A 23,894-nucleotide genomic window follows, 5' to 3' on the forward strand; every position below is an offset into this window, starting at 1 on the left:
GGCGGCTGTGCACAATTCTGTCTATGAGCTTTACCAAATTGGATTTTAGAGCTATCGGCCAAATGTTATCAATATGGAAGCCTTTTTTTGTACGTTTTAAGAGCAATATTATTTTCGCCACCTTCCAGGAGTGCGGCAACCATGCAGTTTCCAATGATGTATTGACCAGATGGGGGGGTCCCGAGTGAAGTCTTGCGCTAAGATTTTGAACATACCGACCGTAACACCATCCCAACCCGGAGCTGAGGATTGCATTAAATAAACTGCAGTTGTTAACTCTGATTTGTCAACCGCAACATAGTCTGAGCCGGGGTAGGGGGCGAACAAAGGGACTCTATGCTGCTCCTGAAAACGTGAAGCACGCCCTTGAGAGCACCACTGAGCTGCTTAAATGCATGGCTGAGGAGTTCACATTCTGTTCCATAAAACGATACAAAGCTTTCATATTTTTTGGATTTGACAAATAGGTGTTCAAATTTTGATTGTAGTCATCCTTTGCCTTTGCTATGGTTCGTTAAAACGAGGCCGAGAAAAATTTGTAGTTGATCCAATTTGCCTGGCTCTGATTATGCGAAAGGGTCCTCCACACTGCTTTCCTGCAACGGAAAGCTGTCTCACACGCGTCATTCCACCATGGGGATGGTGATTTCTTGCAAATAGCAGAACGCACAGTGAACTGGGATCTCTCCGTAGCCTTCAAAACTGAAGAAAAATCTCGCTGAGCCCTGTCGGTCACACAATAACAAGGATCAGATGTAAGGGAGGCGCACAAAGATGATTTGTAGCCTGCAACTAATTTTCGGGCAAAACCATTATCTTGGAGGGGCTCACCAATATGGTGAAAGTAATTGGCAGGTGGTCACTAGATGTGCCACAGTCAATTGTGGACCATGCCCCTATACCTACTCCTCTTGCTGCCAAGGACAAATCGAGAACTGAGCGTAAGTGTCTGAGGATGAAGGTTATGGCCCGAGAATTGCAGCAGCGCACATTTTCTGACATCCATGCCCATAACATATGTCCATGTGAATCAGTATAGGAACCCCAGACGACGTGATGTGAGTTGAAGTCCCCAGCAATGATTACCCTGCTAGAGCTTGCAAGTAAGCTGTCTAGGTGGTCTGTTCTGCATATTCTATTTGGAAAATAGACGTTTGCGACTGTGACAGTAGAGCAGTGCGGCAAAGTGAGATTTATAGCTAGAAGCTCACATTTGGAATCCATTACTTTTTAGTTATTAATGCCCGGTGACACAATTTTGACGAAATCAGGGTCACGAACCCTCCCCCCCTGCCATTAATGCGGTCCACAGGGAAAATACAAAACCTGTTTAAAGAAAATGACTTAAGAGGGAAGAGCCAAGTTCCTTGCAAGAGCAGAATATCTGGGCTATGAAAAGATAGAAGAATTTTTAAATCGGGAAGAGAAGATGCAACAGAGTGGCAAATCTATTGGAGAACCTTTACACCTGCCATGATGCCTATTTGAGAATAGAGGCTGAAACAGCCTTTTGTAGCATATCTGACCTGGAAGACACTCTAGAAGGCCCTTTTTTTCTCTTGAGATGGGGAATGGAGGACTTAGAAGGAGCGGTTGAAGCACGACGCTTCTGTGTAGGACACGCCATTTCTACATCATTAGTGCAAACAGTGTTGCAAGAAAGACTTACAGGGGCGCTGTCGAGAAGCGGCACGTGAGACGGTACCTTGGGTGATGACGTGGCAATGAAACTTTGAGCACAGTGTTGCTGTGATGTTGATGCTGGTGGAATTACAAGCTGAGGTTGAGGAATAGCCTGATTTGCAACAATATCAGACAAGGCCTGCGTGAAGCTGCTAAACATGCGCTCAACCACAACTGAGAGGGCTTTTTCAACGGTTGACACTATTGAGGCAGACAATGTGGCCTCGAGGTCAGGAGTAGAGGAATGCACAATGCTGGCATATGAATGTTTTTTGCGGTTAAGGAGTGCATAAGCGTCTGCCCGTGAGCAGCGATTCTGCTCAATTAATTCCAGTAAACTTTGCTCCTGTGACCGACTTTCACAAATGGCATCATCGCCGCTGTGACTGTTACTGCATAGACAACAGCTTGGTTGTTCAGCGGTGCAGCTGTCGGAAGAGCGACCTTCGCCACACACCCGGCATCTGGTCACCTACTTACAGGCTCTGCCACTATGTCCAACTCTCCAACAGTTGGTACATTGCAGGAGTCGAGGATGCAGCGGGTCCACGCGGCAGACAATAGGCCAAATTTTCAACTCCGAGGGGCATGTGCGACCATCAAAAGTTGTTATGACTGACTCCGCTGCAACACGGACTACAGCCGTCTTGCGAGAGCAGCGGTATACAGAAATAATTTCCGCCCCGGCTTCCTGGAACTCCTCCAAAATTTTTTGAATTGAAGATGACGGGTCCACTCCACGTACAATGCCCTTAGTGCACGCAAGCTGCTCAGGAATGAAGGCTTTAACTGGCAGAGAAGTGAAGGTATTACACCGGAGCAGATCCGACACACACTCAATGTTTACCGACTTACAAACAATGCCCCACCTTCCAAAAGGTCGCACTTCAGAGATGTCGAGATAGTGACTGGTTAGACTTTTTAGTTGATGCTGCATTGTTTTGGGTTCTTCATTTTGAGAATTGCATCTCCAATCGGTACATGCGCCATGGGAATTGAATCGACGCCATTTTTAGAAATTAATTCAAAGGCAAGCTTTTGGCCGGTAGGCTGGTGAACCAGGCTGCCGAGCCTCCTACCGGGGAGGTGAAAGACATGCCTACACACTGCGCGCCGGCAACCTTACATCCCCTGAGTAAGCACAGCTACCCTGAACTGTGGCAGAAAACCCATGAACAGGGAACGGCCTCACCAAAAGAAAAGAAATGCCCGGCACCACCAGGAAATGAAGCAGGCAGGCGGTGACGAAGCAGCAGCAGCCACCAAGCAGCGGTTTTTCAGCCTTTTAGGCCTTTGCGCCGGCACTTGGCGTCTAACACAGCAACGTTCCCCAAACTGCGTTAAGCTGCAACACACGCTCACGCTGTGCATTGCATGTCGTCGTCTTCCATTAACTAAAACTACTCTAGAACTAATCTTGTCACCATAAGTGCCGACGACCTAGCAAAGCAATACCATGAGACAAACAGGCTAAACACATGCTTTCGCACATATACTCGGTTTAACTACGTTGAAACCCTACCATTTTTTCCCCCCTGGGCAGAGAGTGGCTGAGCTCAAGCACTGCGCTCAGTATTTCTAAGAAAATTAACTGTGTGAACTCACTTAATTGAACAGGTCAGGCCTGAAGCGATCAATTTCGTGTCGCGTCACACGGAGGTACTATCGGCAGGCAAAATTTACGAGATGGGAGTGTACGGGAAGAAGATGTTTTTGGGGAAAAGAAATGGCGCAGTATCTGTCTCGCATCTTGGCGGACAACTGAACTGTGCCGTAAGGGAAGGGATAAAGGAGGGACTAAAGAGAATAAGGGAAGAAAGAGGTGCCGTAGTGGGTAGTGGGGGGCTCCGGAATAATTTCGACCACCTGGGGATGTTCAACGTGCACTCACATCACGAAGAGCAAAACCGCAAAACAGGACGGGACCAAGGCAGGCGACAACACAGGGCGGTACTTTCGCTGCACTGAATGTTTTAGTCATGGTTGCCATTGAACTGTTTCTACATGCTTCATCTTCTTTTTATGATTTATGATTGCTTTCCAGATTACACGCGCGACTGATCCTTATAAGCTCTGCTGTGTTTCAATAAATGTTCAGTTGTCAGTACCGCCCTGTGTTGTCGCCTGCCTCGGTCCCGTCCTGTTTTGCGGTTTTGCTCTTCATGATGTCATACCAACTGGCCTACACCACAGTCCTTCTAACTCACATCGCACAGCACACGGGCGCCTTTGCGTTTCGCCTCCATCGGTAACGCGGCCGCCGCGATCGGGTTCGAACCCGGGAGCTCCGGCACAGTAGCCGAGCGCCACGTAAGCCAATCGCTCGAAGTGTCTGAACGAGGCGACTTGCATTCGCCACACGCTGGTAGCATTTTTAAAACACTAGTTCGCGAGGAAGCTCTACAATAACTTTTTTTCCAAGAGAACACGCACCCCAATAACTTTTGCTGCTGGTGGTACATGCATTTACGCGGTATGAACTCGACTCTGCCCGACAGGATTACGCAGCAGAGAAAGCCTCCGAAAAGAAAAGTGACTATAAGGTACCTCAACTGCTGTTTTCCGAAAAATTAGTACAGTACTAACGAAGGGCGTGTAGGCAGCTGCGCAGCACGGAGAGCTCACCTGAACTGGCTCCAACGTGTCATACTTCAACACCGCAGCCTAACTTTTTGCTTGCGCTTAAAAATGCACTTAGTGTTACAACAAACACAAGAACAGCACCAATCCAGCCACAGATACAAACGACCCGCGGCACGCAGAAGAATGATGCTGATGTCGATGGGCAGGCCATCCCAGCAGATTAGGGAGCCTACATACATGCCGCCTGCCGCCTGGCTTAGGGTGGTGACATCTCTCCCAGTGTTGCCGAAAACGGCCGCTAAACATGACGGGCAGCCATGTTGTTCCCCTTGAAGAGAGCATCCCCGGCTTTCAGTGGCGTGGTCGCTGGGGCGATCTACAACATTAGTTTATATTCTAGTTTATCGGCGTTTCTTTCGAAGTTAGTACCAACAGATGACGCCGTTCCGACGACATAGAGCAGTTCTCAGCGACGGTGCATTACACTCCGAACGGGTCTCTCCTCTGCGCGCGTCATCACGCCAAAAGGCAGCGCTTATCAATTACGTAAAAAGGGTTCCTCCTCACGATGAGCACTAACCGAGCTTAGGTGTTGGGCGTTCAGAATTTAATGTTATGACGGTAATCAAAAGATTACGCAGGCCCACTTTTTAATGCTTATCAATTACTTGGTTCATGCGCGGCCTGTACAGAATGTGGCCGTAGTGGCTGTGTAGCTTATGTCGGGCATAATCGCCGCAAGTGTTCTATCGTTGGATAGCTTATGTCGAGTATAATTGCACCGGACTAATTGTAGGTCTCAATTAATTACCGGTAATTAGTTAATTGTAATGTAATTGAAATTTACGCTACATCACTAAGTCGCTGGATAGCTTATGTTGAGTACAATTGCACTGAACTAATCTTGTCTTACCGACCATTAATTAGATAACCGTGATTAAAAATCAATCTTTATGCTCCATCATCAAGCTATATATCGTTGGATAGCTTATGTCGAGTATAATTCCACCGGAGTAATCGCAGGTCTTAATTACCATTAATTATTTATTTGATTTAAAATTGAACCTAATGCTATAGCATCGTCATATATCCTTGAAAGGTCTCGATGAGTAGAATCGAAAATGTAACGGTAAACCGAGCTAACGCTGTTCTATGTAGGTTCAAAATAAAACCACGCAACAGAAGCAAAACAGTAGCACCTAATGCTTATGCATTCACAGCACGGGAAGAGACTTAAGTGCCCCAGTAGTTCTATTACCGACATCACAATGGCATTTGCGTGTGCAATGTACCATTAGTTTGTGCATTTTGCTCTTCTGTGAGCAATTACACATGCTCTACGCAATGAGCTATGCAACCCCATACTAGCACACTGTAGCTTCAGCAAAAGGTATAAACATACTTAAAAAAATTTAGGGAATCTTGAGGCTGATGTTAACAAATTAAGATCGAGTGTTGTAAGCGTCTTAGTTTTGTACAGATTGCCATTGAGTTAACATTAAAGCAGTGCTTCATTTCACAATGCCTACCATTTTTCCACGTGTGCTGAGAAACTAACTTACACAGGGTGTTCAGTAGGAGGCTCAAATGTTCAGAGTGTAACATGAGACTTGCTGGAATGGAATCAGAGAAAGAGGAGCAATACAAACAATGGGACAAGTGAGAAAACCTAAAATCAAGAAACCAAATGACATTTTCAGACGCCTTCGTGTAAACATTCAAGAAGCTTCTTTTATTGCCGACACACTTCTGGCAACTGTCAATTAAAGGGGAGGTGCTCATATTCTTTCTCAAGCAAACTGACAGAATATATAAGCATCCGCAGCCAGCTAAAGTGCATATGAAATTACATTCTTCCATTATCAGCATCTGTGAAACCAGTGAAATTCTTGTACACATATCAGTCACTCCTGTAAAACATATCTGGTGCGCACACTGATGGTGTAATTGCAAACAGGCTTATTATTTTTAAACATTGACCGAAGTAAAGCAGCTTCGTTGCTCAATGAACACTTCTACATAAAACAAAATATACTGATAGCCATGAACAAATTGCATGAGTGCAGTACAGAGGACACAATAAATGGGCTAAATTAGCAGGACTAGTAATGCAAACAACCCAAATGATAATGAGAAACACCACGGCAACTCTGTGGGAGCGTATGTTTTACAGCCCCTAAATAATGCAAGGCATGGTAGTGATGCTCCAGCCACAAAAATAAGACTGTTACGCACTTCACAAAAGACTTGAAACAGTGGTTTACACATTTGCATCTAGTTCCAACACTTGCTCCTAAAAACTTCACCTTTGATGAACACACTAGTGGCACGCACTGTAAATCAGTTTGCTATTTCCAAATGCTGACTGAAGCAAAGCAGCTTCATTGGTTAGTGCACACAATCTGCAAGCAACAGCTTGCTACAGAGAGGTGACATAAAAATATGCTGAAAGACGTGAACAATTTACAGGCGAGCAAAGTACACACGACATACACAGTGAAAGTGTCAGAGTGCTATATTCGGGTACAACCCAAGGAAGTAGTGGCAGATGCCCCCCGACCGTTTCCCTCCAGCCAATAGCAGTGACCGATTTTCATGACAACGCGGTCAATCCGATTAAGCCACGGTTAACTGCCGTTCATCTGCCACTCCCAGCGATGCAACTTCCCAGCATTAAACATGGTGTCATGAAAATCGGTTGGCGCCATTGGCTGGATAGAATTCTTTAAGGACATCTCCCCTATTTTCTTGAGTTGTGTCAAACTATAGAAAAACAACAAAAGCAAGGCCAAATCATTAACTAGCTGACAGCAAGCATCTAAGCATATGATGTTACCATCCTTCTCAGAGTTCAGACCAGGTTTGTTGCAGCACGTTTTCCTAGACATTCCATCCACCCTCTGTGCATGCTGCTGTCGTAGATGGATCCTCAGTCTTGTCCTCACATATTTTGTCAGGAGGACCTTCCCTGCCTGAGCATGATGTGTTTTACAGCAACCTAAGTTCAACTTGACAGCCTTGCACAGGGCATTCAGAATGCTAGCAAATGGGGTTTTGAGCACCATGATTTCCTTCATATCTGCAAAAGTCTTAAACTGCTCCTCACATTCTATAAGGACATTAATCACTGCTTGCGTTGGATAAATGAGGTTCTCAGAATTTTTCACGTACTCTTTAAGCTTAATAAGATTGCTATACTGATTTGTAGCATCTCCAACAAGGGCATTTTTGCAGTCACTACAGTTACCAATGGACTTCATGACAGACTTGACCAGGAATCCTCCTAGATAAGCAAGAATGTCACATTCTGCTTCTGTGAGAGCACACACAAACAGGTTTTCTAGCTCTTCAGGCTCTTGGTTTTGTCCTTCATGTCTCTGGATAGTTGGGTCAAGGAGGTCAGCTAGATGCAAGCTGTCATCAACCTCGTAGCTAGAATTTGTAGGTGTGTGCATGAACTGTCCAACACAAATCAGCTTCAGTGCACACTTAACGTCGTATGCACTAGGGACCGGCTTCTTGAGTCTCAACACAGAGAATATGTTTTCGAGACAATCTTGTACGAGCCGGCCAAGAAGCACATACTTGTAGCTTTGGTTGTCCAAGAGGTCTTGCGACAGGCTGAGAGCAACAGTGGTCGATGCCAGAAGGCCAGCTTGTGAAGGCTTCCAATGTGCCGTTGCTCCCATTTTCATTTGACGGAAAGTGCTGCACGTCAGTTCCAAAAGCGCAGTGGCTTCTTTATGCTTTGAAGGATCTATATCGCTCAGAGCAACAACCGGATGTCAGGCCGACATAAGGGTGTACCACCTGCTCACGAGGTTAAAAAACCACGCTGTAGCCTCTGCTTCGGGGGGCAAAATTTTTTGTTGGATTAAATATCGGATAGCAGCAGGAGCCTCACGGAACAATTGCACAGCAATGTTCACTTTCATGGTAGTGAAATGTCCACTGCTGATGTGGATTTCCGACAGCCTATTTGCAATCTTCAGCTCACTTTGACAGTCATACTTCAACACTGCTTCAACATGCTCCACCTTGACAGTGCCAGAAGGAAGACTTTGTTCCTTAACAGTTTCTTCACCCAGAGTGAATTCTCCCACTCGGAGTAGTTGGGCACGGATGTTCTTCAAGACGTGGGCGGGGTCAGCCATAAAGAATAGTTGCCTGCCACGGAGGTGCGGAATACAGCAGACAGTCTGTGAGTTTCTGTGGTTGGACAAGCCAAGCAGGCGCCAAACTGCACGGTTGGCAGCTCCCATGTCACTTGTGACAACAAGCACTCTAAGCGAGATTTGAAAACAAAGCTCAATCAAGTGGAACACAATGTCCTTCAAAATAGAGCCATCTATCGACCTTCCAGTGAAGTGATAGGCGATAACCTGTTTCCATCTCGTGTTCACGCCACCAACCATGAACACAAGAGCATGGTTGGCAACATCTGTAGCGGACTCCTGCAATGTAGTGCTCCCAAAAAAGCAATCAAGCGAGCGATCGTGGTCAAATCCTTGGGAGATTTCCATCTCATCCATGAAGAGCACACAGTCTTTTTCTATGTCTTGCATTGTGGCTACTTTGGATTTCAGGACATTAAAAACTTCATGAAGAACTCCAGGCAAAAATTTAATATTTTGAAGCCTTCGTATTAATGTCCTATTGCATGGCAGTGGATATGATAATGATCTTAATAATTCATAGTCTGCTGTTCCACATGCGTGCTTTATTTGAAGGGCCTCTCGAATAGTCTTCTCAGACCACTTAAGGCCCTTCGTAGTTTTCACCGTCAAAGCCCTTCTCTGGTCGTGTTTGAGGAACGGTAATTGTTCCAAGGTTATCATTTTTTGTTGTGGCGACTGTGACTTCTTTACAAGACTGCGCAGTTTTCTCTTTGTTTGCTCGTGAAGCCTCTGTAGGTTTCTGTACTTTTGGGCCAAGTCCTTATTTCTCTTTCTCAGCTCAGCATTCTGTCTTTGAAGAGACAAGTCAGTTGAAGCCATACTTGAACCAAGTGTGAATGCAGCTTGAGGTATTTCTTTACTTGATCGCTCATTACTATGCTGTGACCTTTCAGCGCTTAAGGATTCGGCCTCCATGGGTGAAGCTGCGGGCAGAGGAAGTCGACTTGCATCAGTGGAATCTTCCCCACTGGCTTTATCTGTTCTCAGAAAGGAATGGGCAACGCTGTCTGCATAGATAACAGTGTCGACAGCTTTGGGCGGCAGCAAGGTGGTTGTTAAAGGTAGATCATACCCTGGTACCTGAGCACATTGTAGTGGGCTGACAGTGTCCTGGGAACTCATGCTGTCACTCACAGCCGAGTCTTGTGTTTGTTCGGCTGTTGATGCGAAGACAGGCTCTAGAGCAGCACTACCACATGGTTCATTTCCGGTGGGGTCAAGTACTGGGCTTTGCGTTGGCGTGGCCGGACGAAAGCAAGACCGCTTCTTCGGAGGCTTCCGGTGTTTCGGGATGGCTGAAATAAAAAATTCAGTCAATAGGGTAGCACTACACTCAAGAACTGCAGAAATTCTGCATTTACAGAAGAGCAACCTAGTACCTGCATAAAACTTCCAAATAAACTTCAGGAGTAGTAATATCAGTTGGGTTTTAAGATCCCAAAGCTGTACTGGGGGGGCTTTAGATTTCTTACCGCCAGTGCATATTTAACAGCGTCGGAAAGCATGCTACAACTGGCAATGATTCAGTCGTGCAAAATTGTGCTCAACAGCAGGTTGTGTTAGCAGCTGAGGTACCATTGATGCAACTAGAATTACTAATCGTCCTGAATTTTGCCATTTTAGCTTCTGTGCCAGGTGACATAGAACAAATGAGACAGCACAGTATGCAGTCTGCTTTAGGATATTTGTTTGATTCTAGACACCCCCTTTCTCGCAGGCGTCGGGTGAATTATAAAGAAAAAACGATGCTATACAAAGTATAAACACACTATAGGTGGCCTTGTGCTCTTTGAATACAAGGCTATATCTGTGTGTTACGTTTTGGATCTTAGTATCATATATATGAGTGCATTCAATGTGTAGAGAAGATAAACAGTAGTCCCTTAGGGAAGCAGTGGGTGTTCAAGAAAAGCAAATATAGTAGGGGTAGGCAGAGAGTTAGGTGGCAAAAGTTTTGTTTAGTGCCATACTTTATACCTTTATGGCTTACACGGAAGATTTCAATTGTCATTCATTCATTTTTTTTTTTCAATCTACAGTGAAAAATGAGCCAGAGGTAATGCAGAAGCTGTTAAAACACGGCTTAAGGTGATTTTATGTTTGAAGGTGCTGTTCGAATGCATGATCCTACAATAACGTGCAATATACATATTTTTTTATGCCCGCGATTTAGTTTTACAAGAAATGAATTGCATGGATCCCAACAAATTTCTAGCTAGGGATCTAGATGCTGATGCAAACATGCGCTGTAGGAATGCTTGGATATAAAAGCCATATCAATACACCAAGAAGTTTGTGTGGATAATGTGGCCACAGATGGCACAGGAACCGGTTAAAGGGAAGTCAGTAGGATAGGCTTCGTCCTGCTATGGACCTTGAAATGCTGATGGTGATGAACCTTTCTTTGCAGCCTTCTAAAAGCAGATGAGCGCACATTTTTGAGCTTGCACAAAGCAACCACAGCACTACCGTATACGTGTAGACAAATTTCTTTGCAAACATTTCATATGAATGAGGCAGAGTTGTATTTAAGAGATGGATCAAAATTAGAAGCTTACCTCGATAAGTAAAAAGTGTGGGAACCGCATCTGGCCTTAGCTTCTTTAAGCCATCCTGTCTGTTTTGCTCGAAACTTGTTTCTTCAAAATGTGCCTGAAATGAATGGCAGCAAGTACTTCATAAGCATCAAGAAGTATATTCATACCTGCACATAACTGTGACAAATGCTGCAAACCGGAACATGACTAGCGTTACAACTACAGAGCTGTTTCTACCTGCTGTAATGTTTTCACATGCTGTCTTTTACCAGGCTATAGTGCCAAGCTAAAAAAAAACTGGATAAGGGCTTCCTAAAGGCTTCATGTGCATGCCAGTAACCGGGCATATACAAAATGTGTTCTTTTAGTCTGATCTTGGGTTTCCAATCTTTTTCTACCGAATAGCGTCGTACAGCAGAACGGTGCCTAGATAACCAGACCTGACTGAAAATAAGTTCCTCCGACCACAGCGCTCACGAAACAGCGAACGCGTACAATGTCAGAGAGATGTAGAAATTTATTTTCACTACCTCAGTCATGTTCTCTGACATGAGTCTTGGCGCATGTATTACAGCGCAAACAAGGAAGCGGGCGCCAATATATCGTGAGTGCACTCGCGTGAGAATTACAGTCAGCGAGGGCGAATGCGAACCGTTGCTTCTCGCCCTTGGTGCTCGAGACACGCCGCCAGCGCATCTAAAAACTAACGAGAAGATTGCACCCACGCCCGCAATGCGTAGCCTGTTATCAAACCCACGCCGCGCACGCCGTTCGAGGCGGCCGTGGTTTAATTATCGTAAACGTGAAGCACAGTACACCAAACATAACAAGCGAGCAGGTAACAAAAGAGAAAAAGGTACGGTACTCACAGAACATATGCGAGAAGCAGCAGTGGGTTCCCAGCAGTCTCGCTTTACTTGTGCCAGGCAACGTTTTCTTCGGTTGGAGTCAGCCGGGAAACGAAACATCCGTGTGCCCTTCCTGCAGTGGTTCGAGCACTGCGGAACGCAACACCCGGGCATTGCTGCTGCGTAAGCTTCCTGGCGCACTTAGTGCAACAACCGACAACATATGACTGTCCCACTCAACGATGAACGGCGATGAAGACGCAACTGCTGCAGCAGCTAATGCGCGCCTATGCACGGCGGGGACCAAGATGGCGCGGCGTCTTCCCGTAACCATGACAACACACGCGCTGGCAACATGGGTCTTAGCGGGATGCGGCATGTGCTGTGTCAAAGGAAGTCACCACCCTAAGCCGGGAGGGGGCGCGACATGTAGGCTCCCTACAGCAGATGGCGCTGCAGCGCCACCTACGAAATGAACTTTTTCTGCAACTGTTACGAAATCCGCTGGAAGCATGACTCAGAATTAGTAAGAAAGGACACCACATTAGCACCATAAAAAATAATTAAAGCTGACAGCAAAAATAACGAAGGTACAGATTTTAGACAGAACTGCCGATCGTAAAATCAAAACCCAAACTCGGCAAAGAATGCACTCAGCAGACGACTTTACCATTTTTTTTTGTCATCGAAGCGCGTTGACCTACAACTGCACCAACTTGAATCTCAATTTTGAAGCGTGAAAATGTTATTTCTCGAATCAAATGCTCTCTCATAACCGAAACAAGATTGGTTTCGTTTCCTTAACGTGCACTGCCATCAGACAGTGCACGGGCCCCTAGCATTAACGCCTCCATCGAAATGCGACAGCCGCCGCGGGATCGTACCTGTGCCTTTCGGGTCAGAAGCCGAGCACAATAACCACAGCAGCGCTGAGCGAAGGTGCTGGCATTCATGGAGGTGCATGGAAGATATTAATTGTGCAGTCTCAACCCTTTCTCGAGGCGTCATATCGCGTTTCACATGGACGGGTAAATAATGCAGGCTGAGATAAGCTGCGTTTACAAGAATGCAGCAGTGCCGCACCGTATATTTCACGGACGCGACGCGCCACTATTCACATACAGTATGTACTATCCGGGACGAGAGTTCTTGGAAAAACGTTTACTGTAGCTCCACCTCCCTCACGGAGCAAGACTATACAGGAGGTGAAAAACCCGTCAGCGCGAGCGAGCGCAGGCGCAGGCGACCAGATAGTCACAATTTTATGCGCCGACGGGGGCGCATGCAGTGGCGGCGCCTTGCGGCGCCTCGTAGAAGCAGCAGGAAAAAAAAATGCAGCGCCCAGACACGCGGCTCCGGCGCGCTCTCCGGTGGCGCGAGCTCAGAGCAGACAAGCAGACGAAACGGGTGTTTGCTTCAGCGGGCACGCCGTGACGTTGTATTTCAGTAGTTTCTTTCCAGGCCGCCAGGCGCCGCCAGAAGGATAGTGGCGCCGCGGGATGTGACCTTTTCTGGTCGCCGCAGACGGCGGAGTTTCCACTCCTCCGTGACCTCGCTATTCAGTCGCCAGATACTGTATGACGTATACTATAGGCTTAAATGCTCATTCCTCTCAAAAGCAGCTACAATGAACAGTGAACTACCAATGGCGCAACACGGCCTCCGAGATTACCGAAAGCTAACGCGAAATGGGTGATTCCGGAAGCCATTGTTCAAGAGTGTAACGGACGGACGGATGAACGGACACAGCATGAGCCATTAAAGGCTTTCTCCTTAATAACAAGCTTATAAAACATCTCCCTCCGTCCTCGTTCACCCCTCGCTCGCAGTCGATATTTGCCCTCTCCTTCCTCCGTCTGCTCTCTTTCACATGCCCTTTCTCTTCTCCCTCATTTCCCGTCCTGTCCCGCCAAAAGTGCATTGTTTCACGGCGCACCACGTAAACGCCATTCGACAGCCAGAGCTCGTCCCGAGTCCGTGTCTTGTTCTCTTAAGCTGTGTGCCTCGCGTTGCGACCTGTCAAGTTTGCGTAAGCCACGCCTGCCTTGTGGGCATCACATCTACAAATGTCGGCTCCTACTGCACTGGAGTGCGTGGAAGACGTCCAAGCCTCCACTCCTGATGTGAAGGTGCTTCGCTGCAACCTCTCAGATGACGCAGCAGCGGAGCAATGGGTGCAACAGTACAGCGCCGATACTAACACATCGTGGATCGTCGACAAGGTGACAACAAAATGCACCAAGTGATGTTAGCATAGCATGCCACACACGACAAAATGTGGCGTTCATTACACGAGAAGGGGGGGGGGGGGGGGGGGGGGGGGCTCGATCTTGGCCATCTCGGATTTATTAAAAAATACCATGCCAGTTAGCGGCAGGCAACTCTTGCGCGATAGGCACGAAACAAGACAATGAAGAAATAATTCTAAAGAAAAAACTCCGACGGCCTTTACGTTGCTTGCCATGGTGTCTACAATGAGATCTAGCTCAATGTTCTTCCGATTTTCCCGCCAGAACTCCGGTGGGAACTGGTACCATTCTCCTTATAGGCTGTGTATGAGCTATCCCGTCTAGGAGATTAATAAAAGCAGAAGAAAAAAAACACATCTCGCCGGTGATCCAAACCTACGACCTCCCGATTCCGCGTCCGGTGCTCTACCAACTGAGCCACGGCGAAGGCTGTTCAATCTTTGTTTTTGGGGGCATTTATGTAGTGTAACCGAACCTTGGATGGTGGATGGAAAGTAGGAGCGTCACCTTTGAAACGGGGCAGTGGTAGTCCCCACCATGCTGTTTTTTTTTTCCTTTATTTTTGTTTAACTCTGCTGTAAGTTGTAAATAAAATTCGCTCATTTTCTTTAAAATACGTCTTTCTACACTTTAAAACTTATGTCACCTCTCTGTTTTTGTGCCACCAATCCTCCAATCACTTTTTGCTAATTTCCACCGTAGATTTATTTACATGACTATAGTTATCTCTAAACCCTAAGGCCTCAGGAAGAGTGACTGCCTGCATCAACATGGGGATGGATACCATCACATTTTAGAATGAGGTGTTCTATTGTTTCTACAGATTTACCACACGCAGCACACGTGTCATCTAGCTTCTTCGTTAAATTTCTTTTTGTAGCGGCGCGTTCTGGGACACCCTGACTTTGCTTCAAAGAGGAGGGCACTGCCTCTTGAGTTATCATAAAAGGCTTCCTTCCTGATTTGCCTTTTCCAGCATCGATATAGTTCTACACTACGCTTCTTTTCCACTGAATCTATCCAATTTTTACCTTCGACGTTTTTAACCTGTCAATTAGTGCTCTTTCTTTCTCCTTCCTCATCTCTGGCAAACTTACTGGCCAGCTTTCTAGTTCGTTTCCGACACTGTGTGTCAACGCTCTTTCTGTACAGGTATTTAAATACCTTAGCTGCCCACCTGTTATCGTCCAATTTGCTCAGGCGTTCTTTGTATAGTACTTTACTCTGAGCTTCCCGTGCTTCAAACGTTGCCTAGCCCATATCCCCCTGTACTGCCTCGTTTGTGGTTTTCCTGTGGGCACCTAGTGCTGATCTTCCAATAGTTCTCTGATTTACTTCTAATCGCGACTGAACTTCAGCCCTTAAGCATAGAACTGCATTCCCGAAAGTAAGCCCCGGCACCATTATTCCTTTCCAAATACCTCTGAGGACTTCATACCTGTTGTACCCCCACAATGCCCTATGTTTCATTATTCCGGCATCTCTTCGCCCTTTTGCTATGAGAGACTGTTCGTGCTTTTCCATGTACATATGTCCTTTGTTTGCCCATACTCCAAGATATTTGTATTCGGCCACTCAGGGTATTTCATGGCCTTGTATTGTAAGCTCCTGATCAGTTGCACCGTTGAAAACCATCACACCTGATTTAGTTGCGCTAAAACTGTAACCTAGACTGTCTCCTTCGTCTCCACAGCAATTCACCACAGTTTGCAAATCTTCCTGGCTATCTGCTAACAGTACAATACCATCTGCATACATTAAACCTGGTAGTCGCTGCTCAACAACCTTTCCGCCTAATGTGTATGACAGATCATAACCTAGATTGCTTCCTTGTAGCCTTCTTTCCAAACTGATCAAATAAAGCATGAACAGCAACGGTGATAGAGGACAACCTTGCCTTAATCCTTTGTGTACCTGGACACTTATTGTACTCTTAATTCCTTCTCATGTTATTTCAACATTTTCTCGATATATTTCCTGCAGAAAATTAATTACCTCATGACCGACACCTTCACCTTTTATTATGTTCCACAGGAGTTCCCTGTTCACGTTGTCGTATGAACCGCTTATCTCCAGGAAGGCTAAATACAGAGGTCTGTTTTCCGCCTTAGGTATTTCTATGCACTGGGTAAGCACGAACAGGCAGTCATCTAAGCGCCTACCACTTCTGAACCCGTTCTGAAGTTCTCTGAGTATTTTATTACTTTCTACCCATGACTGCATATTTATATTCACCGCCTGCATCGCCAGCCTGTATGCAACTGATGTTATCGTAATTGGTCGGAAGGATTTTATGTTCGTCTTATTGCCATTCCCTTTATAAATCAAATTAATTTTAGTCTGTTTTCAGCTGTGCGGAATTTGCTTATTTGTTATGACTGCCTCCAATACTTAAGCAGCGTTTCCTTGCCTCTTGGGCCAAGTTCATTAATTAGCTTGATTGGAATTTCGTCGATCCCTGCGGACGTACATCTTGGAATATTTGTTTCCGCCTTTTTCCAGTTAAGATTCGTCAGTTCCTCGCTGTTTTCTATTGTGCTGTCCTGTGTTGCTCCCTCATTTGGGGTGATTACTCTATCGTCTTTCTTAAATGAACCAGCTATAACTGATGACATGTAGTTCACAGCATCATCTCCCTCTAAACATTTTCCCTCGGCATCGTGAATCTGTTCCTGCTTTCTGTGATTCGCTTTGCCCAGCCAGCCTATATGGTTCCAGAATTTTTTTGGCCCCCCTTTAGTTGCATCGTGAACTTCAGCCAGCCAGCGATCAGAGGACTGCTTTATTTTAGCCTGGACGAGGACCTGCACTTGCTGTTTCTTTTGTCGATAAGATTCCCATTTTTGGCCTATTTCCTCTTCAGATAACTGTGCCCTCTTTGCTTCTCTGTGTTCCCGTGATGCCAACCGTTGTTGTTCGATGGCCTCCCTAATTTCCTTATTCCACCAACTTCGATGCTTCCTCTTTCCTCTCCAGCGGTTTACTCCTTTAACTTGTTTTATTTTTGTACTAATGAGTAGTTTTAACTTATTATAATCCCACTTTTCCATGGGATGTGTGCTTTTTGCTTCCCCTATGCAGGCCGCTATTTGCACTATTTGTTTGTCATTTAATTTTGCGTACTCTTTTTGACTCCCCTTCATTTCTCTTTTGAGCAGGGTTCCAAACTGTAGACTAATACGCTTATGATCACTACCGAGGCTGTACTTCCCCTCTTCGTCTATTTCCATCATTGTGAGCTTGCTATACATCCCCTGCGAGATTAAGCAGTAGTCAATGGTTGTTTGCCTGTTATGAGATTCCCACTTGATTTGTCCCTCACACTTAGTTTCTCTATTTACAATAACTAGGTTGTGTCGCTCACAGAAGTCTAGCATCAACTTCCCGTTACAATCTGTGTATCCATCCAGATCCTCGATGTGGCCATTCATGTCCCCCAACAGAATAATATCGGCGCCTTCTCCAAACTGCTTTATATCGTCATTGAGACACTTAACTAGATCCGTGTTCTCTTGCCTGCATTTATCCCCTGTCCCTAAATAAACTACTTCTAGCCATGTCCTTTTACCGGCAATTGTACGCGATACCCAGACATGTTCTTTGCAAGTTGACTTTATTCTTTGCCAATTTTTTCCCTGCTGCATAAGCATACCTATACTCTTTCTACTCCGTAGTTGTTCTGTTCCTCCCTTCCCAGGCGTAGCCGTCAATAAGCGTTGGATCTTCTAGATCCCTGAGATGTGTCTCGCATAGCGTGTACACACCTACTTCTTCGTCCTTCAACTGCTGTTCTATCTCTAACCACTTCGCTCTCTTTCTACCGCCTTGCATGTTTATGTACCTGAGGGGGGGGGGGGGGGGGGGGGGGCAGGAAGTAAGCTTTATCAAGTGTGCCATTGCCCGAACATCGAAGTGTTGACCCTACGTGACTGTGCACGCTGCATTTATTTTGGCTCGGTTATCATGAGCAAAGATGGCTTCTTTTTATTACTGTTTTTTTATGTCCGTGATGGTGGGTCAAAAGGAACTCGCGGGAACAATAGATGATAGTACTGCTTTTAGCCAGTATTACACAAGCTCGAAAAAGAGATAGAGTTTATTTTCCTGGTGCAACTAATACACACAAGTCACTTTGTTAGGAAACTGTAGTAACAATATTAACAGGAGCACTATGCCATCAATTCAGGAAAAGAAGTAAGGAGGAACACCACAGGAACAAGACTTCTTCTCAGAGAAGCACTGGCTGCCCTGCAAAACTGCATATCAAAATAAAAAAACTGAATTGGAATACAAAGAAGAATGACCAGTTCCTCTGCAGGGCAGTCCCTCTGCCTGCTGTAATTCGGTTGACATCAAGCCACAATCATAGTACCGAGTCAGCTGATTCACTCAGAATGCTTCGCACCAGCCCCGAAACAAAGGCCACATTTATTTCCTACTTTGAAGCGGGAATGACACCCTCTCAGGCTATAAACCACCATGAGAGTCTCCTCGCTGTGCAGCCAGATGGGCCACAACTTCTAGCAAGTGGTTTTGTGAATCCTACTAAAAGGGCCGTGTACTACATGCACGACCATTGGCGGACCGACAAGTATGGACCATGCGGGAGTCCACTGGTCAAGCTGCAGGAAAAGATGCCACAATATGCAGCCCAAGGTATGCAATATCATTCCTAAAATTTCACTGTAATATGTTTGAAACCTATGCAGCATGCCAAGTTGGTGTCCTTGCTGCTGCTCGTACAGAGAAGTAAGCGCGCCACATGCAGTGACAGGAACTTTCTATACAGGATGAAGCATGAACTTAATAGTGCAGCTGCTCTGCAGCCCAGTAGGTCGCTGCTGCGGAGTTTAGCAGCAACTCTCGGCTGGCATGCTGCGCTCGCTTCACTGCCGAAGGCATTGTGGAAACTAACTGTACCTTAATATGCACTGTGATTAGAATATTTATAGTGTACTGGTGGCAGGATTATACTTCTTATATTAGGCAGTGGCTAGCTCCAAAGCACCATGTGCTGCGGCTCCAGTGAAAAGCACATTACATCTAGGAATGCCTAGCGAGTGGTGTGCTACCAGTACACTGATGGACGACGCTTTGTTGCAAGAAGTCCGCTGCTACAGGGAGTGCAATGTATTCTTGTTTTTAGGTTACAGATAAGCTCATTTCTTGCCATTTTTTAGACATCGAATTACCAACATATCAAACTTTTCGTGAGCCCCGTCAAGTTTGATATATCCGGGTTTGACTGTTGTAGTTGTAGTCAAGTAGCAGTAGCAGTTTGGTTTATGGGGTTTAACATCCTAAACCAATTTAGGCTATGAGGGGTGCAGTAGTAGAGGACTTCGGATAATTTCAATCACCTGGGGTTCACTTTACGTGCAATGACATCGTATAGTACATGGGTCTTAAGCATTTTGCCTTCAATGAAATGCAACCGCTGCAGCCGGGATTGAACCTACGCCTTTCAGGTGAGCAGCGAAGCACCGTAACCACCGAGTTACTGTGGCGGTTAGTAGTAGTAGTAGTAGTAGTAGAAATCTGCAAGCTAACCCAAGACAAAGAAGGAGGGAGAAATAAGAGGAGGCGAAGACGAGAAAAATCAGGGCTCTCACCAAATGTTTTAACTAATCTGTAGCTTAGTTTGGCCATAATTTTTCACATACTACATGTGTTCCATCAGTCATGAGCAATATGGTAGCAGCCATGGCTCCTAGGCAAAACTGTGAACCAACATCATTTCTGACACTACCAAGAGAGATGCCTTTCCAAGCGAAAGTTGAAAACATTGTTTCACACTTTTTGACTTTCTCCTGCCATCAATACTGAATAGCTCGCAAATGTGACTCCCATTTGTGACGCACATCTGCCTAAACTTTCAATCATACCTAGCATATGACAGAGTGTTAAAATATAGTTACTACAGAAAGGAGGCAGCAAATATGTTCCCTGCAAAATGCCGCAATGTTCATTAGTGGTAATATAACAAGCGCCATGTCAATTCTTCCTCTGGAAATCTCGGTATCTGTGTTACTTCATTTGTGTCTCCTGAATGACCATTCTGCATGTTCTGTTGCACAGGCACAGATGTCTACACCAGCAGTAAGGCAGATGACTGCTGGGCAGCACTCGTGGTCACACCCATTATGCGGCGTGCCCAGAGCCTGGAGTCAGCTCAAGAACTCATCTTTGTTGACTCGACGGCTTCCTGCGACACTACAAGGAGCACAGTCACAGTGTTGTTGACAGCCACAAAAGCTGGTGCAGTGCCAATAGCTGTGCTAATACACAGCTCACAGAGCAGGGAGGGCTACAGTTTGGCTTTCCAGCTGCTGAAGCATTGCTACCCAACATGCTTTGGAAACAGAGAGGTAAGGGTTTCTGAACTAATGCAGGAGCTGGAAAATAGCGACAGTATTTAACGGGTGACAGTTGTAGATTATGTTGCTTATTTTTCAAGGAAAATCAAATGACGTCATTAGCATCTGACATACTGTTGTTGGAAGTGAGGTGCTTGTGCACTGTTGTTGAAAGTGGCATGCTTGCTTCAAGATGTTTAGAAACCATACTCTTAAATGAAAACGACTTCCTTTGTTTTCAACAAATTTCGTTTCTTAACGTCAGTTTTCCCTGTGAAGCTGGTATCGGGGAATGAAGGTCTCACCATGGTAAAGCACGTACACGCACTGCCCGCCTTACTTTTGCAAAGGTAAACTTCACATATGGGTAATACTGCTTGACATGTGGTTAAGTCTTTACTACCCATGAGTACAAAAGCATGGTAATGTTTTAAAGGTTACTTCATAGCTTTCATTCACTGCATTAACAGATAAAAATAACTGTCTAAACGCCCTCAGCAAACACAGTACACATGCACTTTCCCTTAATGCAGCAAAGAATGCTTATCTTTTTGGCGTATGTCAACTGCTGTTGCAGGCACCTGCTGCATTCATGTCAGATTCTTCTCGGCCTGAGAAGGACGCCCTGCGTGACGTCTGGCCCTCGGCACAACAGCTGTTGTGCCATTTTCATATCCTGCAGGCAGAGTGGAGGTGGATCACCTCTTCACACCATAAGGTGGACAAAGATGACCGACGCCGCTTCATGGCAGCCTTCCAAAAGGTATTGCCAACTTACTGCTCGCTGAGTACTACACAAAAAATAGACCAAATGCTGTGTGAAAAAATTTAAATGATGGAAGCACTACATCTAAGCTATCATACTGCTTGCGTGGTACACATTACACAGAAAAAACTAAACAAGATCAAGGTCTTATGTTTTGGCATGGTGCTCAAACAATATGAACGTTTACCAAATTGTCCAGGTTTTCATTTTTCCCACACCACATCTGAGCCTATAAGATTAATATTTATTTGGTAGGAAATTGATGTAATATTTAATTATTGTTAAATACTAAATGCAGAGTGATGTAGACACTGGGTTCTGTCCAGTCTGAGCCAGAATGCACTGCTTGCACTAACGGAAGAAAATTATTATACCTCAGCTCACCAGCCTAATGCATTAATCAGTGAAAGCTGATTGGCGTTAGCAGCTGAAAGGTCTGGAGTGGCAGGCCCAATTTGACGTTTCACAAGCGCCTGCCCACTTGGGCGTCTTACAGGCCTGTTCTGGTGCCTATATGCTCACATGAACACTCTGCCTTCTTCTGCTTCCAATGTTCAGTTCGATCCCATTCCCGGCACACTTCACGGACTCCAGGATCTGTTTGCACAAAGCAAGCAGTCTAGTTCCCAGTGTTGCCTTATTCGCAGTCTAAGCACTCCATTCAATTTCGGGACAAAAAAGGCATATAACTGGCTCCCAGGGTCAGCGGACACCTTAAAGGACTATAGATACCCGATTTTTGCTTGCGTGTTTTCCTCTTTCAAACAATGCATTAGACATTTTTATGTATACAGCACCCCGCTGTATTCGGCTGCGACCAATATATATAACATGTCAACACAGGTTAACAACATCTTAGTTAAAATCAAAAAGTGATGGACTTGGGCACGGCATGTAATGTGAGGTCAAAATAGCCGATGGTCGTTAAGTGTAATGGACTGGATTCCAAGAGAAGGCAAGCGTACCCGGCGGCGGCATAAAGCCAGGTGGGTGAATGATACTAAGTCTGCAGGGATAAGGGGCCATGGGAGAGGCGTTTGTCCTGAAGGTGGGCATAGTCAGATTGATGATTATGATGAAATCTACAAAACAAGTGGTTTTTTTTTTCCCCACTAAAAGCAACATGAAGTTAGGTCAGGCTTAGTGTGTGAAACACAACTCATAGAATTCATCTCAGCATTCTTTTTTCGGTAGACTGCATTTCTCTGGCTTCAAGAAAGGCTTCCAATTTAGAAGCTCAACACTTAATAGGTATTGCAAAAACTCTGAATAGCAAACATTCCTACTACCCTCTTCACACGGATTGAAGCATATCTAGTGGGAAGGAAGCACTGTGCAGCTTACAACTGCACAAGTTCAACAAGTGTGTGTGTGGCCTTGGGTGTCCATTTCAGGCCTCCGATGTATTTACAAACGATCTTGCTAGCAATGTTTGAAGTGCTACCAAACTGTAGCTGATGTGTGCTGCACTTACCATGAGATTTCCTCTTCAGGATGGTTACGGCAGAATGGGTAGAATAAGGACAAAGAAAGGAATGCACTGACAGGCGTGGACAAAGGTGCTGCTTCAGCACCTTCGCCCACATCTGTCTATTAAGGCGAAAGCCTTTAATGGCTCACCGTTGTCCGTCCGTCCGCAAAATCTCTCACACTATAGCTGTCAATAAAATGACGTCAACTGGATAAGAAAAAAAATCCTTGTGCACAGCGGAATTCGAACCAGCATCCTTCCGCTCCGCAGCCAAGCGTGCTAACGACTACGCTACTTCCTGCCAATGCATATGTAGTTCTCCTTGTCTGCTGTAAGGCGTGGGCTGGGCAACTTTATTTTTCTTTCTTTTTCTTTGCCCACACTAATATATGTCTACTGTAAGGCAAGCCTGTTATACGTAGTGGCATGGGCAGGGACAGTTTATTTTTATTCTTTTTATAGTCCAACAATAATTTTTGTCTAGCATAAGGCAGCCCGTTATACCTAGTGGAATGGGCAGGGTCATTTTATTTTTCATTCTTTTTTTAGTCCCACTGTAATTTTTGTCCACCGTAAGGATGCTGGAGAGTGTTTGCGGAAAGGCATCTAATCAGACGGATGCCTCCCAAACATCCTCCAGTGTCTCCAGCATTTAAGATTCACAAACAATTGTGTACTTAACATTTTAGCCACACATCAGTGACACAAGCAGCAACACCGTGCTAAAGCCTTCACCGCACTTTAGGTCAACAAAGTACCCCCTGAATTATTGCTCTTTTCTTTGTCCTCGCTCTACGAAATGTGTTGGAGCCACCATAAAGTATGCAACAAGCTCAGTTACCCACCCTTTTAACGGGTGTTTGCTCAGAAACAGGTTTAGTTATGCTACAGGTTAATATTAAGACAGTACTTCTTTCACTTTCCTTTTACTGCACTGGCTCACTTTTTTTTCTACTACCTTATTTGCTCATAAAATGCATGGCTTGTGTTAACAGCTTTGGACATGATATCACCTGTTCATTATAATGCATCCTGTTTTTTTGTTGTGCAGTTTTCCCTAAAACAACAATGTGCCAGTGTGGGCACTCCAAGCAGTGTGTGTGTGTGTGCGCGTGCATGCGCGCGTGTGTGTGCACGTGCGTGTGTAAACCTTTACAAAACAACGAAAGCAGCTGGAAATACTCAATCAGAAACGAAATCATAATGACTGATCTGGAACTGAA

The 23,894-nt window shown here is 45.4% G+C and overlaps 1 protein-coding gene across 1 annotated transcript; it reads left to right on the plus strand.

Moving 5' to 3' along the window:
* Window positions 1–18,388: 18,388 nt before the first annotated feature.
* On the plus strand, window positions 18,389–21,422 carry LOC144121629 (uncharacterized). Its single transcript, XM_077654936.1, has 3 exons — window positions 18,389–18,734; window positions 20,157–20,446; window positions 21,012–21,422. Exons 1-3 carry the CDS (start codon window positions 18,473–18,475, stop codon window positions 21,264–21,266), a joined length of 807 nt encoding a protein of 268 aa, XP_077511062.1. The 5' UTR covers window positions 18,389–18,472; the 3' UTR covers window positions 21,267–21,422.
* The last annotated feature ends 2,472 nt before the right edge of the window (window positions 21,423–23,894 follow it).

Source organism: Amblyomma americanum, chromosome 2, assembly GCF_052857255.1.
Source record: "Amblyomma americanum isolate KBUSLIRL-KWMA chromosome 2, ASM5285725v1, whole genome shotgun sequence".
Taxonomy (NCBI): Eukaryota; Metazoa; Arthropoda; class Arachnida; order Ixodida; family Ixodidae; genus Amblyomma; species Amblyomma americanum.

Bases quoted from the DNA above. Each gene is read 5' to 3' on its own strand.
- LOC144121629 (XM_077654936.1), top strand. From the start codon at position 18,473: ATGCTTCGCACCAGCCCCGAAACAAAGGCCACATTTATTTCCTACTTT. The intron at 18,735-20,156 runs GTATGCAATATC...TCTGTTGCACAG, and splicing joins GCCACAATATGCAGCCCAAG to GCACAGATGTCTACACCAGC. The intron at 20,447-21,011 runs GTAAGGGTTTCT...CTGCTGTTGCAG, and splicing joins CATGCTTTGGAAACAGAGAG to GCACCTGCTGCATTCATGTC.